Raw genomic sequence first — 17,542 nt, 5'->3', positions numbered from 1 at the left:
GAACCGGAACAGCTTTGAGCTGGCTGGACTGAAAAAGAAGAACATCCCCATAAGGGAGCTATGCCTGAAATACCGGGTGTAGCTGTGGCTAGACAGAAGAGTGAGCGAGGAGAAGCTTTACCGCAACCTGTAGCAAAAAAGGACGGGATCACTGTGGAGGCGTGGCCAGGGCTGGGTGAAGGCGGGGCGGGGAGGGCGTGGCCGAGTCGGAGGGCGGGGTCCCAAGGAGAGGCGGCTGGGGAGGCTACGGGGAGGGAGGTGGGCGGGGAGGCAGGGTGGGCGGGACAGAGGCCCGGCCCCGCGAAGGAGTCGGGCTGGAGTGCGGGTCCTAGAAGGGGCCGGAAGGGGGTGGCCGCCGGCCCGGCCCCGCCCCGGGGCCGCCTCCTCGCGGGTTCCGTTGGCTGGGGCGGCAGCTGAGCCTGTGGCGGCAGTGGCCGCGGGGTGGGCGTAAGATGGCGACAGCAGCGGCGGGAGCCCTGGGCCTGCTGTGGGGCTGGCTTTGGAGTGAGCGCTTCTGGCTGCCCCAGAACGTGAGCTGGGCCGACCTAGAGGGGCCGGGCAACGGCTACGGCTACCCGCGGGCCCGGCACATTCTCTCCGTGTTCCCACTGGCGGCGGGCGTGTTCTCCGTGAGGCTGCTCTTCGAGCGGTGAGAGACCGCGGGCGAACGGCGCGAAGGGCCTGGGGCGCGGGCTGGGAAAGCCTGCCCGGGGGAGAGACGGAGGCCAAGGACCGGAAGCAGAACTGCTGGGAAAGCCCGGAAGCAGGGGGCTGGGAGAGCCTGGGCCGCCGCGCGGGATGCTCGGAGGGTGGCCGAGGTAGTCGTGCAGCCTAGGTAAAGGCAGGGAGTTCGGGGCGTGGACATTGAAAGTGTCAGAGTCGAGGGGGACGCTGGGCCCATTCAGTTTTGCAGCCCGGAGGTCACTTGGGGCGGGGGGGGGGTTCATAGGCCTCTCCCCAACCGCCAAGGATTCTGCAGACCAGGAAGCAGATTGAGTGTGAGCTGTGGCCGAGGGCCCGAAGCAAGAAACAAGAAAGGGCCAAGAGAACCAGAACTAGTTGGGGCCAGGGAAGCTGCAGGGTCAGCGCAAGGAGCCAGACGTTCCAAGTCGAAGGAGCACGTTCGTGGGAAGCTAAGATTTGTGAGGACACTGAGAGTTGAGGGGTACAAGATTAGTTAGGCCTTAAGCCTTGATTCATCAGTTCATGGCCGCGTGTGTGTGTGCTTCTCAATAAAATTCAGCTGGATCCTGTAAGAGACTAGAACCCTGTAGGGATAGGGTTAGTTGCAGAACAGGCCTTGGAGGCCTGAAATGGAAGGAGGAGTGGTCATCTTCAAAGGATGGAGAGCCTTAGGGCCTATAAGAAGACAACTGTATTGAGCAAGTTTCTAAGGGACAATGTGTTCTTGGCAAAAGTGTTTTCACTTGTCTTTGATTGAGTGGCTCGTGTCTGCTGTCTAAAATAAAGGTATTCACTGATAGGATGATTTTGGTCTGCTCCATGTTACAGGAAGAGTGACTTCTTTCCGGATAGGTCTCAGATAATGAGGATAATGAGGATGGCACTTGGACATCTTTTGTTCATTTGGCTTTTATCAGAGAGTCCCCTTTTGAGGATGGGAATGTATTGCCATAGATAGATAATAACCTGTTACTGGAGTTCCCGTCATGCGTGGCTTAGCGGTTAACAACCAGACTAGCATCCGTGAGGACATGGGTTTGATGCCTGGCCTTGCTCAGTGGGTTAAGGATCTGGCGTTGCCGTGAGCTGTGGTGTAGGTCACAGACGCGGCCCAGATCCCACATTGCTGTGGCGTAGGCCAGGGAATACAGCTCGGATTGGACCCCTAGCCTGGGAACCTCCATATGCCGGGGGTGCGGCCCTCAAAAGACAAGTAATAACCTGCTGCTGTCTGAAAAATTAATATTATCTGTTTGAATTACTTCTTTTATTCGCCTCCTATTTCTGGCACAAATCTTTCAAAAAATATGTGTTATGTGTTGCCCACCATTCATCCATTTATTCACAGTGATTGTGCATTGTCATCAAAGTGGTTTGCCAGACATTCAGGTGTAAAACTAAAGATGCTTTTAACTGAAGCAAATGCAACCCAAAGATCTAAATGCCTTTTCTGGGTCCCCAGGAACTTAGTGTTGCAGTATTTTTAAGTATAGTCATTGTATTAAGTATTCCTGGGGTGGAGGCACAAACCACTTGTCAGTCTTAGGAGGAACCTAGATCTGGGCAGTCTCTATCTGTGAGAGCTGAAAAAAACAGAAAGGCAATGTAATGATTGAATAGGAAAATACACAATTCGGGAGAGAGGGGGAAAAAGTTCATTGTCCTAGGAAAAGATTCTTTTCTTTCATGTGAATATATGTTTTGGAAATTTCCCCAAGTTAGTGGTAAGAGGAAACAGCTTGTTGCTTATAAATACTTTATGTAAACTTGCATGTGTCTTCAAATTTGCGAAGAGATCCCCAGGTAACCCTGACAGAGCCACAGAGCCACTGGAAAGGATCCTTTTAACCTTGGGGACTCTATCTGAATGTTTCTATGGTGCTCTGGTGTCAGGGGAGGTGTGGATGGGAATACTGATCAGAAAGCATTCTAGTATGGTATTCCTTGGCTAGAAAGGACAGGTACCTCATGAGGTTCACCTCATGTTGGATCCTAGAAAAGTTTAACCTTAAAAGCCCTCTTCCTATTTTGTTTCTCTTTAAGACCTACCACTTTAGTTAGCAGTAGAATTGACAGCTGGATTACCAAGTCTTCTCTTAACTATGCTGGTCTTCCATAGAGTAAAGATGTATCAGAAATATTGGTTCATGGAGTTCCCATCATGGTTCAGTGGTTAATGAACCTGACTAGCCTCCATGAGGATGCAGGTTTGATCCCTGGCCTCGCCCTGTGGGTTAAGGATCCAGCATTGCCATGAGGTGAGCTGTGGTGTAAGTCACAGACATGGCTCGGATCCTGCGTTGCTGTGGCTGTGGTGTAGACCAGCAGCTGCAGCTCCGATTTGACCCCAAGCCTGAGAACCTCCATGTGCCGCAGGTGCGGCCCTTAAAAAAAGCATGAAAAAAGAAAAAAAGAAATATGATTCAGTTATTCTCTTTCCTACATTTTTTCGTTTCTCAAGTACTACCTACTTAGTTTCTAAAAGTGATTCATATAGTAATCATAGGCTGTAAGAACTAGAACTCCAGCCTCCTTTTATATAAACAGGCTTAGAAACATTTTGCAGCTTTTCAGAGGTTGTGTACTCACCGGAGGGAGGAGTTAGAACCAAGGGCCATATTGTTTTCCCAGCTGCATTCTCTTTCCATTCTCTGCTGTGGCCATCTTTTCCGATACTTTAAACCCCCTTCAAGAGTTAAGATTTAACATACTGTTCTAGTGTTTGAGGATTTGGAGAACAAATCCATGTTCATCTTATTCTTGGTTATTTAATATAATGTGTTTGATTTGAACTTGGCATTTTTTGGTTCAAATTGCTCCATATGTTTTAATGTCTTATATTATGCCCTTTGATAAATTATCTCTGTGTTAAGAATGTCCTAAAGAGTAGAGTTTACAATTTATTCTTTCTCTTCCTTCTCATCAGCCACAATGAGCTTCAGCCTCATCTGATAGGGATGATTTGAAAAACCACCTGTCCTCGGAGTTCCCTTCATGGCTCAGCAGTTATTGAACCCAGCTGGAGTTCATGAGGATGCAGGTTTGATCCCTGGCCTCTCTCAGTGGGCTAAGGATCAGGCAATGCCATGAGTTGTGGTGTAGGTCGAAGACGTGGCTCAGATCTGGAGTTGCTGTGGCTGTGGAGTAGGCCGACAGCTGTAGCTCCCTAGCCTAAGAACTTGCATAGGCCTGGGGCGTGGCCCTAAAAAAGCAGAAAAAAAGAAAGACCACCTGACCAAAAATAAATGTACCTAGCTATTTTGCTAAAGAACTGCAGATAGGAGGTTATTAGCTACCTAAGAACAGATGCTTTCCTTTGTGGATTTCTGCTGAGTGGTTGCATCATGGTGGTCTGCACTTTGCAAAATACCTTAGATGTGGCCTGTGGTCAGTAAATACCGATTGAATGTTTGAGAAGGGTCCACCCTCATCTACTCAGATGCCCAGAGGAATAACTAGAATCTGGATCTTCAACATGAAATGAATGTTTGGCTTGACTGAAAGAGATAAAACCATGGTTCCTTTGTTTCTGTTGTTAAATTTCACCATACTATGTTTGCATATTGTGTACCTTTCTGCAGTTGGCTTTTCTTAATTCCCACCCCCATGCACATGATCACAGTATCCTGTACCCTATCAAAAGAGAAATAAGAGACTCTTCCACCTGTTCTTTAAAACTTCTTTGACTATTACACTGATGATTGAGACCTGAGGGAATGAATAGTTCACACTAGGTCTGAGGTCTCTTACTTAAATTGGATCTTAAAGATTAAATTGTTTGAAATTTAATATCTAGTTCCTGAACACTTATTCCTTGGGATCACGTAGAAGCTTGAGACTTAATATTGATACCATCAGAGCTCCATAGGTTCATTTATTTTGAATATGGTATTGCAATAGGAGCTTTATGTTGCTAGAAGAAAACTCTTTTGTGAATTATACAGGAGATAGATTAGAGCTCTCTTTGCCATTCATTCATTATTCCAGTCCCCTCCTTTCTCCTATTATTTCCAAGGCAATCTCACTAGCATGTCTAAGGAACTTTCTAGATACGATTCTTTGTCACAGGGGAGTCAACAGACTCACTGGCCTATCCTGTAACTGGAAATAAGAGTAGTGATGCATTTTTTGTGTGTGCACATTTCTTTTTTTTTTTTTTTTCCTTTATTTTAGCTGGCCCACAGCATATGGAAGTTCCCAGGCCAGGTACTCAACCCATGCTATAGCAGCGACCCAGCTTCTGCAATGACAGCGCTGTGGTGTGACCCACTATACCACAAAACTACTCCTGTGTACATTTCTTTAACCACTCATTTAGTCTTCCTCTTGTAGGCCTTGCTACCTCTGCTGCATACTGCCTTTTTATTTCTTTTTTTTTTTTCTTTTTCCTGTTCTTTTCCACTTCTGCTAAGTGGAGGAAGAACTTTTTTCCTCTTCTTGAGAGGCCTGCTTCCCTCCTACCAGATCCATGTCATGTCACAACATTGTGACACGGTTCTTAGTAGGTCCTCCAGACAGGAGACAGGCTTTGGGAAGAATGGACATTGCTGCTGACAGTCTATAAGGGAGACTGCCCATCTCACTGCATCCCTAAAGGTATTCTGTGGGGCATTACTGAATTGTAAATCACAATTAAATCAGGTTTGCTGATCCAGCAGAGTGAAATTGAAAAAGATGGTCACATGGCTCTGCCCTTATCTAAGAATCCACCTCTTAAACAAACTCCGATGATCAGAAGCCTTAGGTGTCCCTCCTCTCTCTTGGAAAACTTTCCCCAGGCCTTTCCATGCAGTGGGCATTGATGCTCTGCAGATGACGCTGAATATTGTCCTGAGGTCAAGTCCTGGCTTATCCCTGGAGACAGTATATTCATCACAGAAAAGGAACACATCACATATTTTTGCTTTAGCCACTTTCTGATTTAGAAAATTAGGGTCTCCTAGATGGGTAAGGAAGAAATTAATGAAGAGAAGAGGAGGAAGCAGGTGAAAATTCGCACCTTGCTTATAGAGTGGGAAGGGGGAGAGCGACCTATTTTGGCTTCCTCTCCAGAGGTAGTTTTAGACAGATAAAAGCTGCCTTCTAAAGAATTCACTGAGTTTTGAGCTCTTTGTGCTTGGATCCACTCCTGCTTTTTCTCTGGGGAAGTTAATTGAGGTGTTACTGCAAAAGGAGTTAACCATAGTCACTTATAACCCAAAAAAAAAAAAAAAAAAAAAAAATCTGAAACCAGTTTTCCTAGATGCAAAGGTAGTGTTCTAGGTATGAAGAATTCTCTCTGAGTTATCTATTACTGTCATTTCCAGTGTAGTAGCCACTGGCTAGAATCGTAGCTCCCAGCTTTGGGGACTTCAAATGTGACTGGTCAGCATTGAGACGTGTTCTAAATATAAAATACACATCAGATTTTGAAGGCTTAGTGCAGGGGAAAAAATTAAGGTAAACTATCTCAATTTTTAACACATTGCATATCGACATGATAGTATCTTGGCTATATCAGGTTAAAAATGTATCATCAAAATTAATTTCACCTGTTTCTTATTTATTTAGGCCACACCCTCGGCATATGGAAGTTGCCAGGCCTGGGATCAAAGCCACGCCATAGCCATGACCCAGTGGCAACACCAGATCCTTAACCTGCTGTGCAAGAGAGCTGCTCTTTTTTACTTTTTGTAAAGCAGCTACTAGAAGATTTAATATTGTACACGTGGCCTGCATTATTTCTATTGAGCAGTGTTGATGATAGTGATTCAAACAAGTATTAATAACCAAGAAGAGAATTTTTTTTTTTTTTTTGGTCTTTTTGTCTTTTTTGTTGTTGTTGTTGTTGTTGCTATTGCTATTTCTTGGGCCGCTCCCGCGGCATATGGAGGTTCCCAGGCTAGGGGTTGAATCAGAGCTGTAGCCACCAGCCTACGCCAGAGCCACAGCAACTCGGGATCCGAGCCGCGTCTGCAACCTACACCACAGCTCATGGCAACGCCGGATCGTTAACCCACTGAGCAAGGGCAGGGACCGAACCCGCAACCTCATGGTTCCTAGTCGGATTCGTTAACCACTGTGCCACGACGGGAACTCCCAAGAAGAGAATTTTAATGTAGATTCACAATTGGTTTAGTTTTTTTAGTACCAGAAGGTGATGAGTCCTGAGTGTATTGGACCAGGCTTTAAACAGTGGGGCTGTCTAAAAAATTGTAGTAATAATGGGATTTTAAAAATGTAAATCATTTCCTGAATGATTTAAATGACTAGTTAGCATCTCTTTTGAGTCATCTTTGATTGACAGTACTGTCTGTCCAAGCATTGCTCTGGAGTTTTGCTTTTCTGCACGTATCATCTCAGCTGAGTAGTTAATGATCTGAAAACAAGCAAGTCTGTCAAGTAGTTCAATGCACATGAAGTGCTGTACAGCCCTGATAAGGCAGTGAGAATAATCACACTATTTTTCTCGAAACCATGGCGTTTCCTAAAAGAGATATTTCTTATAGTTTTTTGTCTGTTTTTTTGTTTTGTTTTGTTTTTTTGGCCATAAGGTACAGTGGCTTGATATGAGATCTCAGTTCTCAGACCAGAGATTGAATCCTGTGGTGAAGGCTCTGAATCCTAACCAGTGGACAACCAGGGAACTCCCTGTGATAGTCTAGCTTTGGGGTAGTGTCAGCATTTGTAAGAAGTCTCAGTTATAGACACAGAGTCTCAAACTAAATCAGATTGTCGTGGTTATGTTTAGTACTTCTTGGGGAAATCTCCAATTGTAGACTGAAATTAGTTAATTTGAATTGCTCCCGATTCTCCTGAAATCAGGGACCTCCTACTTGGAGCTGGTAGATTATCTGATGACCCAGGAGGACAGGTGGCACATTTTCTTGAAACACTTTCTCTTTTAGTTGAGAATTGAGTTTTTTACCCATTTGTTATCCATTGAATAATTCTTCAGCAATTACTTTTGAGAGCATAGTATATGCCAGATATCAAACTATGCAACGGTGATAAAAAAGTGAATAAGTCATGGTGTCTATCCCAGGAAGAGAACAAAAAAACCAGTGGTTAAAATACAGTGTATAAATGTATGCACAAGGTTTGGTCATGGGAGTTTGGAAGAGGTGGATTCAGTTCCTTTTGACAGTTGTTAACTGAAATAGAGGCTTAATGGTCCACAAACAATTGTTTCTTAGATTATGAGAGATGGTAAAAACTTCTTAAGAAAGAGTTTTTTTTAAAAGCTTTTTCTCTAATCCATCTCTTATTTGGCATGTGTTTGTGTGTTTCTACTTTAAGCAAATGCATTAAGTATTATAATTACTCATCCATTTATAAAAAGATAAATTAATGAAAGAAATGTATATATGTAGTTGGACAAGGGAGAAATTATTATTATTATTTTTTGCCACACCCATGACGTGTGTAATTTCCTGGGCAAGAGGTCAAGCCTGTGCCACAGAAGCAACCTGAGACACTGCAGTGACAATGTTGGGTTTTTAACCCACTGTGCCACAAGGAAACTCTAGGAATTATTTTTTTTTAATCTATCATATTGAAATATAGTTGATTTACAGTGAGGTATTAATTTTGGCTGTACAGCAAAGTGATTCGGTTGCACATGTGTATATATATATTCATTCTTCATATTTTTTTCCATTATGCTATATCATAAGATATTGAATATATTCCCTGTGCTAGACAGTAGGACTTTATTGTTTATCCATCCTGTATATAATAGTCTGCACCTGCTAATCCCAAACTCCCAGTCCATCCCACTTCCATCCTTCCTCCCCTTTGGCAGCCACAAGTCTGTTCTTTCTGTCTATGAGGCTGTTTCTGTTTCATAGATAAGTTCATTCGTGTCATATTTTAGATTCTACACATAAGTGATATCATATGGTATTTGACTTTCCCTGACTTACTTTGCTTAGTATGGTAATCTCTAGGCCCATCTATGTTGCTGTAGATGGCATTTTTTCATTTTTTTAATGGTTAAGTAGTATTCCATTTTACATATATATATATATATATATATATACACACACATATATATGAACTACGATTTTATCCATTGGACATTTAGATTGTTTCCATGTCTTGGATATTGTGAATAATGTTACTATGAACCTAGGGGTGCATGTATCTTTTTTAATTATAGTTTCCTCTGGATATATGCCCAGGAGAAGGATTACTGGATCATATGGCAACTCTACTTTTAGTCTTTTGAAGAATTTCCATGGTGGCTACACCAATTTACATTCCCCCCAACACTGTAGTAGGTTAAAGGGGAAATTCTTTTCCTTTTATTGTGCTTTTTAGGACCACACCCGAGGCATATGGAAGTTTCCAGGCTAGGGATCGAATCAGAGCTGTAGCCCTCAGCCTATGCCACAGCCATAGCAATGCCAAATCCGAGCCGCATCTGTGACCTACACAGCTCACGGCAACAGTGGATCCTCAACCCGCTGAGGGAGGCCAGGGAATCAAACCTTTGTCCTCATGGACACTAGTCAGATTTGTTTCCACTGCGCTGGGCCACAAGAGGAACTCTGAAGGGGGGAATTCTTAAATGATAAGAGTCTTAGGGACCTCCAGCTCTTCTTAAGCCATACTTTGAGCACTGCTACTCTATAGCAAGTAGAATATTCATTAGCTACTGTATAATAAAACTACAACTTAGTCTTACATTATAAATTAATTTGTTCTGTGAAGCATTTTCATATATTTATATACTTTCTTATTATCTCAAAATTTATTTCCCTCATAATAAGGTAAGGCAGAATGCTCATTCTTCTTTCTCATCACAGTACCAAGTAGGTTCATTAGATTTTATAGGTATTAGTCATCTTAATTTTTAAGGCCCTCTCATAGGTCTAAGTGAAGACAAGACTTTGATGCACGTGAGAGAAGGTGTGAATAATAGTCTGGTATAAATCTATGGCATCGGGTTTAGGACAGTATATGTCATAGAAGTTCTTTTTGTTTTGTTTTGTTTTGTTTTTGTCTTTTTGCCTTTTCTTGAGCCGCTTCTGCAGCATATGGAGGTTCCGAGGCTAGGGGTCTAATCAGAGCTGTTGCTGCCGGCCTACACCAGAGCCACAGCAATGCGGGATCCAAGCCGCGTCTGCAGCCTACACCACAGCTCACACAGCTTAACCCACTGAGCAAGGCCAGGGATCGAACCCGCAACCTCATGGTTCCTAGTCGGATTCACTAACCACTGAGCCACAACGGGAACTCCCTTTTTGTTTTTTTTAAGTCTGTTTCTGTTTTGTTTTAAGAGCAGATCTGCCAATTAAAAATAAAATCATCCTCAAAAAGGTCTACAAAGATTACTTACATACAGACCATGCAAGGTGGTATAGGTATCCTTGAGAAATGCAGTACCTCATACACGCAGGCATATATATGTATACACCAAGTGTATACAACATGTAATGTTTGCTTATAGATAGCAAATCCTGTCTTCTTAAGAATTTACTCAGGGAGTTCCCATAGTGGCATAGAGGAAACTGATCCGACTAGTATCCACAAAGATGCGGGTTTGATCCCTGGCCTTGCTCAATGGGTTAAGGATTTAGCATTGTCATGAGCTGTGGTGTAGCTTATGGACACAGCTCAGACCCAGCATTGCTGTGGCTGTGGCATAGGCTGGCAGTTGTAGTTCCAATTTGACCCCTAGCCTAGGAACTTCCATGTGCCGCAGGTAAGGCCCTAAAATAACAAAAATACTGGTTCACTGAATTACACAGATCTCCTAAATGTCAGTACATTTCATTATACAGTATTAAATTCATACAGTTAGGAGTTCCCTGGGTTGCTGCTGGCACAAGTTCAATCCCTGGCTCTGGAGCTTCTGCGTGCAGCATGGGCATGGCCAAAACCAATCACACAGTTAATCTCATCATAACTATCTTATAAAAAATTCCAGAAGTATTGGGACATTGTCAAGCTCAAAGGCAGATATAAGGTCTCTAAAATTCTTTTTTGTGTGTGTCTGCAACCTACACCACAGCTCACAGCAATGCTGGATCCTTAACCCACTGAGTGAGGGCAGTGATCAAACCTGCGTCCTCATGGATACTAGTTGGGTTCGTTACCGCTGAGCCACAGTGGGAACTCCTAGGTCTCTAAAATTCTAGCATTCATGTGAAAGCTTGAATTTTATCAATGGCAAGAATGTTTGTTTTTTTGAAATGACAGGCTTATTTCATTTTAAAGAAATGTTTCTTAATAATCCAGTTTCTGAATAACCATGATTTGTCAGTCATTCTCTGGGGTAAAAATGGTGTTCTTTGAAAAAAGTGATTTAGTCTAGCATACAGCTCAGTCAAACAAGTGCATTTCCTTGACACAACCATATCCTTTGGTATATGCAGTAGAAGTACTTTCTGTGTACTTCGCATTTTATCACAGAATACTTTTTAAAAATGTAATCAAGAGTTGGAATTTAATAAAATTAATCATTTATATTGCTTCATCAAGGACATTCTTTAGTACTAGAAACTGGCTTTTGTTTTGTTTTGTTTTGTTTTTGGCCACAAGGCCTGTGAAATTCCAGCGCCAGGAATGGAAACCGAGCCACAGCAGTGACAAGGCCAGATCCTTAACCTGTTGAGCCACTGGGGAACTCCTTTATTATTATTATTATTTAAACTAAGAGGATATAGCAAGGAAGAAGAGAATAATCACTATAAAACTGCCCTGATTTGTGCTCAGGGGCCATAAGTGTACCCACCATTGTTTTGCACCATCACTGCAAGTGTCAAAACCATAACAAAAGCAGATAGTGTCTTAATATTATAAAAATAGTTTTGACTTTATGGGCTCCCAGAGAATATCTCAGGGATGGTCTGGGGTCTGTGGACCATACTTTGAGACCCTCTGCTGTAGTTGAATGAGATCACCCAGGGTGAATGTGTAGAGTAAGGTAAGAATCTGCATAGAACTCTGAGGAAACACTATGTTTTAGGAGAAGACAGAGGAAAAAGAAACCCGAAAGAAGATAAAAGATATGACAGCTGTACAGTATTTGATAATGCCAGTAATTTGCATTTAATAAGTACTTTGTCCCAGGAACTTCTCTAAGTAATAAACATTGACTCCTCATGGTAACTCGATGAAGTAGGGAGATACTATTGTCACTCTCATTTTGCAGATGAGGAAACTGAAACAAGGAGAAAGTAACTTGTCCAAGGTGACTCAACCAGCAGTGCATACCAACAAGTCTAGTTGTACTGCCAGAGAGCTAGGGCGAGAAAAGTAGGAAGAGTGTGACATAAAGGGAACTAAGAGAAAAAAGCATTTCAAGGGGGGATCCTGCTCAATAATGTCAGATGGCACTGAGTGGTCAGGTAAGATACCAGCCTGGAGAGCATCCACCAGATTTCACAATAAGGAAATCATTAACAACTTTGGCAAAAGCATCTTTGGTGGAGTTGGGGACTGAAGCCAGAGAGAGGAGGGTTGAGGAATGAGTGGGCGTTAGAAAAGAAGTCATGAGGAGAGAACTTTTCTCAAGAACATTCGTTGTGAGTTAGGTGAGAGCCAGAGGATGTGAGGGACAGGAAGAGCTGTTTTCCGATGGGAAAACTTGGCATGTTTAAGGTCTGATAAGTAGAGAACGAAACTGAAGATAATAGAAAAAAAAGAAAGAGGGAGTTCTCAGGTGATCTAGTGGTTAGGACTCAGCACTTTCATCTCTGCAGCTCAGGTTCAATTCCTGGTCTGGGAACTGAGATACCATATCAAGCCTCTGTAATGCCATGTCCAAAAAAAAGCAATAAAGGATATTGGTTTTAGGTGGAGTGGTTCTGGCAGAAAGTTGAAGGCATTCCTTTCTCTTCTTAGTCAAGATTCTCGAGAGTCTTAGCATTTCCACTTCTTTCTTGTGCAGGGTTTCTGTAGTGTAATTGTTATCATGTTTCCCAAACACTTCTTCCTCCTCCTCACATCTTTCACTGCTGTAACTCACTACTATCTTTTAGAGTCTCTATTTTATCGGCATTATTTTGGTGACGTTTACCACTGATCTCCGAACTGTCAAATCCAGTGGATACTGAAATCCTTGTCTTTTTTTTTTTTTTTTTTTTTTTTTTTTAATCTCTGCCTCATGTGATAGGACTTGACCTCTAGCCTTCTTGGTCCTTAAATTCACCTTTTATGTTGATGTTTCCCAGTATTCTGACCTTGGCTCTCTGTTCCGTTTATATTCCTTCCTTTCTTCCTTCCTTTCTTTCTTTTTTTTGCTTTTTAGGGCCGCACTCGCGGCCTCTGGAGGTTCCCAGGCTAGGAGTTGAATCAGAGCTGCAGCCGCTGGCCTACACCACAGCCACAGCAACACCAGATCCGACCAGCATCTGCGATCTACACCACAGCTCACGGCAATACCAGATCCTTAACCCACTGAGCGAGGCCAGGGATCAAAGCCGCATCCTCATGGATACTAGTTGGGTTCGTTAACCGCTGAGCCACAACGGGAACTCCTGTATTCCTTTCTTATGCAGTCACGTCCACCCTCAATTTTAGCTCCCACCTGTATTCTTGTTCTCTCTCTCTCTTCTTTCTTTCTCGTGTCATCGTCATCGTGTATGTGTATCTTAAGCCCCTTTTCCAAGTTTTTTTGCCTGCTAAACTGTTGCATTTCAATGTTCCGTACGTACTTCAAATTGAGCATGTACACAACTCATCATCACTCTCAAATTTTCTTTTCTTATCTGAGTTTCTCCTTGGTTGAAGCACCATAATCAACTTAGTTTCCCAAAGCCGAAAACATGGAACACTTGACTCTTCCTTCTCTTTTGCCTCCCACATCTATGCCGTCACCAGGTTTTATCAATTTTACCTTCTCAGCTCTCAGCATCTCTCTCCCTTTTTTTTTTCACAAGAAAACAAGTCTACACTTTTTATTTATTTACTTCTCAATAAGTACAACATCATGTGGATTGTGTCCAGTGGCCTTAGAGGGAAAGTTGCTTCAGAATTTGGCACAGACCATGTCATTGCGTGCCCTTGTTTCCATGAGCAAGAGTTACCTTTCCCTAGGTTACCCTGGTTTTGTTAGATTTTCCACCAGGAGTTACTGTGTCATTCTTTGCTTTGTACACATAAGCACATCTTTTCCCTAGATTTCAGTTTCATCTTGAGCATAAACACCCTCAATTTTAACAAGAGCTGTGTGCTCCCTCTGCTTCCAGAGACCCCACTTATAGCCAGCAAAAATGGCCTTGGACCACAGCCTGCCAGACGTATTTGTTGTTTTAGAAGTCCTGTTCCCTGCAGGCCTCCACGGGCTCCAAGATGGCTGAAAAGAGTCTCTACATCTCTTGAATCCAACCTTTCCTTTCCAATTCTATAGTCTTAGTTCAGTGCTTTTATTACTTAACTTAGATTATGGATTTTTTTTACAGTAGCCTAAAGCCTTTCATTGACTTGCCATCAACTATAGGATAAAATTCAAGCTTAGCATAATAACATGCAAGGTATCTGTGATCTGGCCCCTAACCACTTGTATAGTTATTTCTCCTGTCACTGCCACCACCGCCACCCCCAGTTTGTATATCCCAGCTCTCTAAGCCCTCATCTATTTGCTTTAGTACATGCTGTTCCCTCTACCTGAGTGTCTTTTTTACTTTTCTTTCAACTCTACAGAAGCCACTCAGATTTCTAGTGTGATTGGTTTATTAAGATATTAGTTGTAAAGAGAAATGACTTTCTGAATCTCTTTTCTGTGGGACTTTGCATTTGCCTCTAAACACCTCAGTTATCTTCTCTTCATGTTTGTTGAGGGGTAGGGCAGTGGGGGGTGAGCTTCTGTTTCAAAATACTTAGTTAATACTCTCCTTTTTTTTTTTTGGCTGCACCTGCAGCCAAAAAATGGAACTTCCCAGGCCAGGGATCGAATCATAGCCACATCTTTAACCCAGTGTGCAGGGCTGGAGATTGAACTGGCAACACCACTGAGACAAGCCAAATCATTAACCCACTGTGCCACAGTGGGAACTCTGGTTACTCAATACTCTTCACCTAATGATATACTATCTTCATCTATCTGTATAAGACCTTTCTCTTTTTATTGTATTTTTTCCTTTTTCATCTCATTTCCTATTTCAATTTCTTTGGTGGTTATTTTTCTTTTTTATATATCAATTTTGACACTTCTAATTTTTCCAAAAATTGACTAAGCCAGTGCTTCCCAACCCAGTCATATGCAGCATTGTTTTGCCTACACAGTGGGGTGTATGAAGCCAAAGGCTGAAGACGGACTTTCTGGCTACACCTTCCCCACGAACCACCCTGAGAGCTAAGAGCAGTATCTCAGCATAAGTTTGACCCATCTATGTTACTTGCCATGATACATTAATTGAGAAGCTTGATCTAGACTTTCAAATATATTTGTGTATAGTTCATATATCTGTCAGTGATGTTGTAGTGGACCATGAAGATAGAATTGTTAGTATAGCTCCTACCTTTGATATGAAAAAGCAAAGCAGTAAGCAATTTCGTCTTAATTAACCCAGGCTAAGGTCAGCTGCTGCCATGTCTCTGGAGGGCAGGGAAGGGGCAGAATAAAATGATCTCTACAAAGACAGATACATTACAATCAAGTTGGGTCACTAGACTCATGTTCTTGGAGTGGCAGTCAGAAAGGAGTAGCTAGCGTTATAGACCACTAAATGCCTACTTGTTCAGATCTGCAGGCAAAGGATAGTCTGGTCTTGCCAATTATTTTAAAACTTGGGCAACAAATTGATCCTGGGGAGGACAGAAAATCACAGGATATGTTCATTGAGCTCTCGGTGTCGTCCAGTATAGCAGTTTGCAAACTATGATATTAGGAATCTGTTACACTGTTAAAAATTATCAAGGGAGCTCCCACTGTGGGGTAGTGGGATTGGCAGTGTCTCTGGAATGCTGGGACACAGGTTTGATCCCTGGCCTGGCACAGTAATTTAAGACTCTGGCATTGCCACAGCTATGGCATAGCTTGAAACTGCAGCTCTGATCTCATCCTGACCTGGGAACTCCATATGCTGTGGGGCAGCCAAAAGAGAAAAAAAAAATTGTCAAGGACCCTAGAAAATGTTTGTTTATGTGGATAACGTTATCAGCATATTACTGTTTTAGAAATTAAAATGGAAGTGTTAAAAAATTGTATTCATTTATAATTATTTTATTTAAATCATTATTTATAATATTTCATTTATTTATAATTTATAAATCTAAACTATATAATTATATTTTATATATAATATTTCTATATAATATATAATTTATACTTAGTTATAATATGTTTAAAATTTAAAATTGTATTCATTAATAAATAACAATATATTGATTTATTAGTAATATAACTAATGTTTTATGAAAAATAACTGTTGCCACAGGTGCAGCATAGGTCACAGTTGCAGCTTGGATTCAATCCCTGGCCTGGGAACTTCTGTATGCTGTGAATGCGGCCATTAAAAAAAGAAAAAAAGCAAAATAACTTTTCTAAAACAACAACAGCAAAAAAAGTGAGAACATTATTTTACATTTTTGCAAGCATCTCTCTCTTTTTTTTTTTTTTTTTTTTTTTTTTTTTTGGTCTTTTGTCCCTTTAGGGCCGCAACCGGGGCATGTGGAGGTTTCCAGGCTAGGGGTCTGATCGGAGCTGAAGCTGCCGGCCTACACCACAGCCACAGCAACGTCAGATCCGAGCTTCATCTGCAACCTACACCACAGCTCATGGCAACGCTAGACCCTCAACCCACTGAGCAAGGCCAGGATCAAACCCATATCCTCGTAGATACTACTTGGGTTTGTTAACCACTGAGCCACAATGGGAACTCCTAGGTAACTTTCGGAAAATCTCTTAGCTGGTAAAATCTGTCTAACTCAGAGCCTTTTTTTATTTTTTATTTTGCTTTTTAAGGCCGTACCTGCGGCATATAAGTTCCCAGGCTAGGGGTTGAATTGGAGCTACAGCTGCCAGCCTACACCACAGCCACAGCAACACAGGATCCGAGCCTCATCTGTGACCTACACCACAGCTCACAGCAATGCCCGATCCTTAACCCACTGAGCAAGGCCAGGGATCAAAGCTGCAACCTCATGGTTCCTAGTTGAATTCTTTTTTTTTTTTTTTTTTTTGGTCTTTTTGCCTTTTCTAGGGCTGCTCCCGCGGCATATGGAGCTTCCCAGGCTAGGGGTCTAATCAGAGCTGTAGCCACTGGCCTACGCCAGAGCCACAGCAACGCAGGATCCAAGCTGCGTCTGTGACCTACACCACAGCTCACGGCAATGCCAGTTCCTTAACCCACTGAGCAAGGGCAGGGATCGAACCCGCAACCTCATGGTTCTTAGTTGGATTCGTTAACCACTGAGCCACGCTGGGAATTCCCCTAGTCGAATTCTTTTCTGCTGCACCACAACAGGAACTCCTAACCCCAAGGCCTTTGATCACCTGACAGGATTAAGGAAGAGGCCTGAATCAGAGGGTAAGAGTGGGAATGGAAAGGCTGTTTCTTGTTCTTCTATCTACCTGTTCATTCAGTTAATATAGATGGGAGGAGAGAGATGATTCTGTGGTTTTCTCTCTGATATGGCACGAACTCAACAGCAAAGAATGACTGCCTTAATTACTCTTGTGGATGCTGATCAGTGCTGAGCTCCAATAGAACCAAGGGTGGACTTCACTAGACTGGTCACTTGTCAATTACAGAGCAACTCCTGAGCACAGAACCTTGATAAATGCAAGTATCTTTGTGTTCATAAGGAGTTGAAACATGAAGGGGGTTTAAAATATTTATACACAGAATTATATATCAGGAAATGTAAATTAAAGTATCTACCAGCATTGGCATTTGCATGAAACTTGAGAGAAGAGACGGGTTAC

At 42.5% G+C, this 17,542-nt stretch overlaps 1 protein-coding gene across 2 annotated transcripts in view; it reads left to right on the top strand.

Annotated features, from left to right (window-relative positions):
• The window catches only part of CERS5 (ceramide synthase 5), a 31,186-nt gene continuing 13,941 nt past the window's right edge, over window positions 298-17,542 (top strand). The window contains exon 1 of one of the 2 annotated variants that reach the window (XM_021091643.1): window positions 298-649. In XM_021091643.1, the coding sequence (XP_020947302.1) occupies window positions 453-649 (197 nt within the window). In that variant the 5' untranslated portion in view covers window positions 298-452. The remainder of the gene's footprint in view (window positions 650-17,542) is intronic. The other variant, XM_021091642.1, reaches the window with a different exon arrangement.

This window comes from Sus scrofa, chromosome 5 (assembly GCF_000003025.6).
Source record: "Sus scrofa isolate TJ Tabasco breed Duroc chromosome 5, Sscrofa11.1, whole genome shotgun sequence".
In the NCBI taxonomy this organism is placed as follows: Eukaryota; Metazoa; Chordata; class Mammalia; order Artiodactyla; family Suidae; genus Sus; species Sus scrofa.
This window is presented reverse-complemented; position numbering and strand designations above follow the sequence as displayed.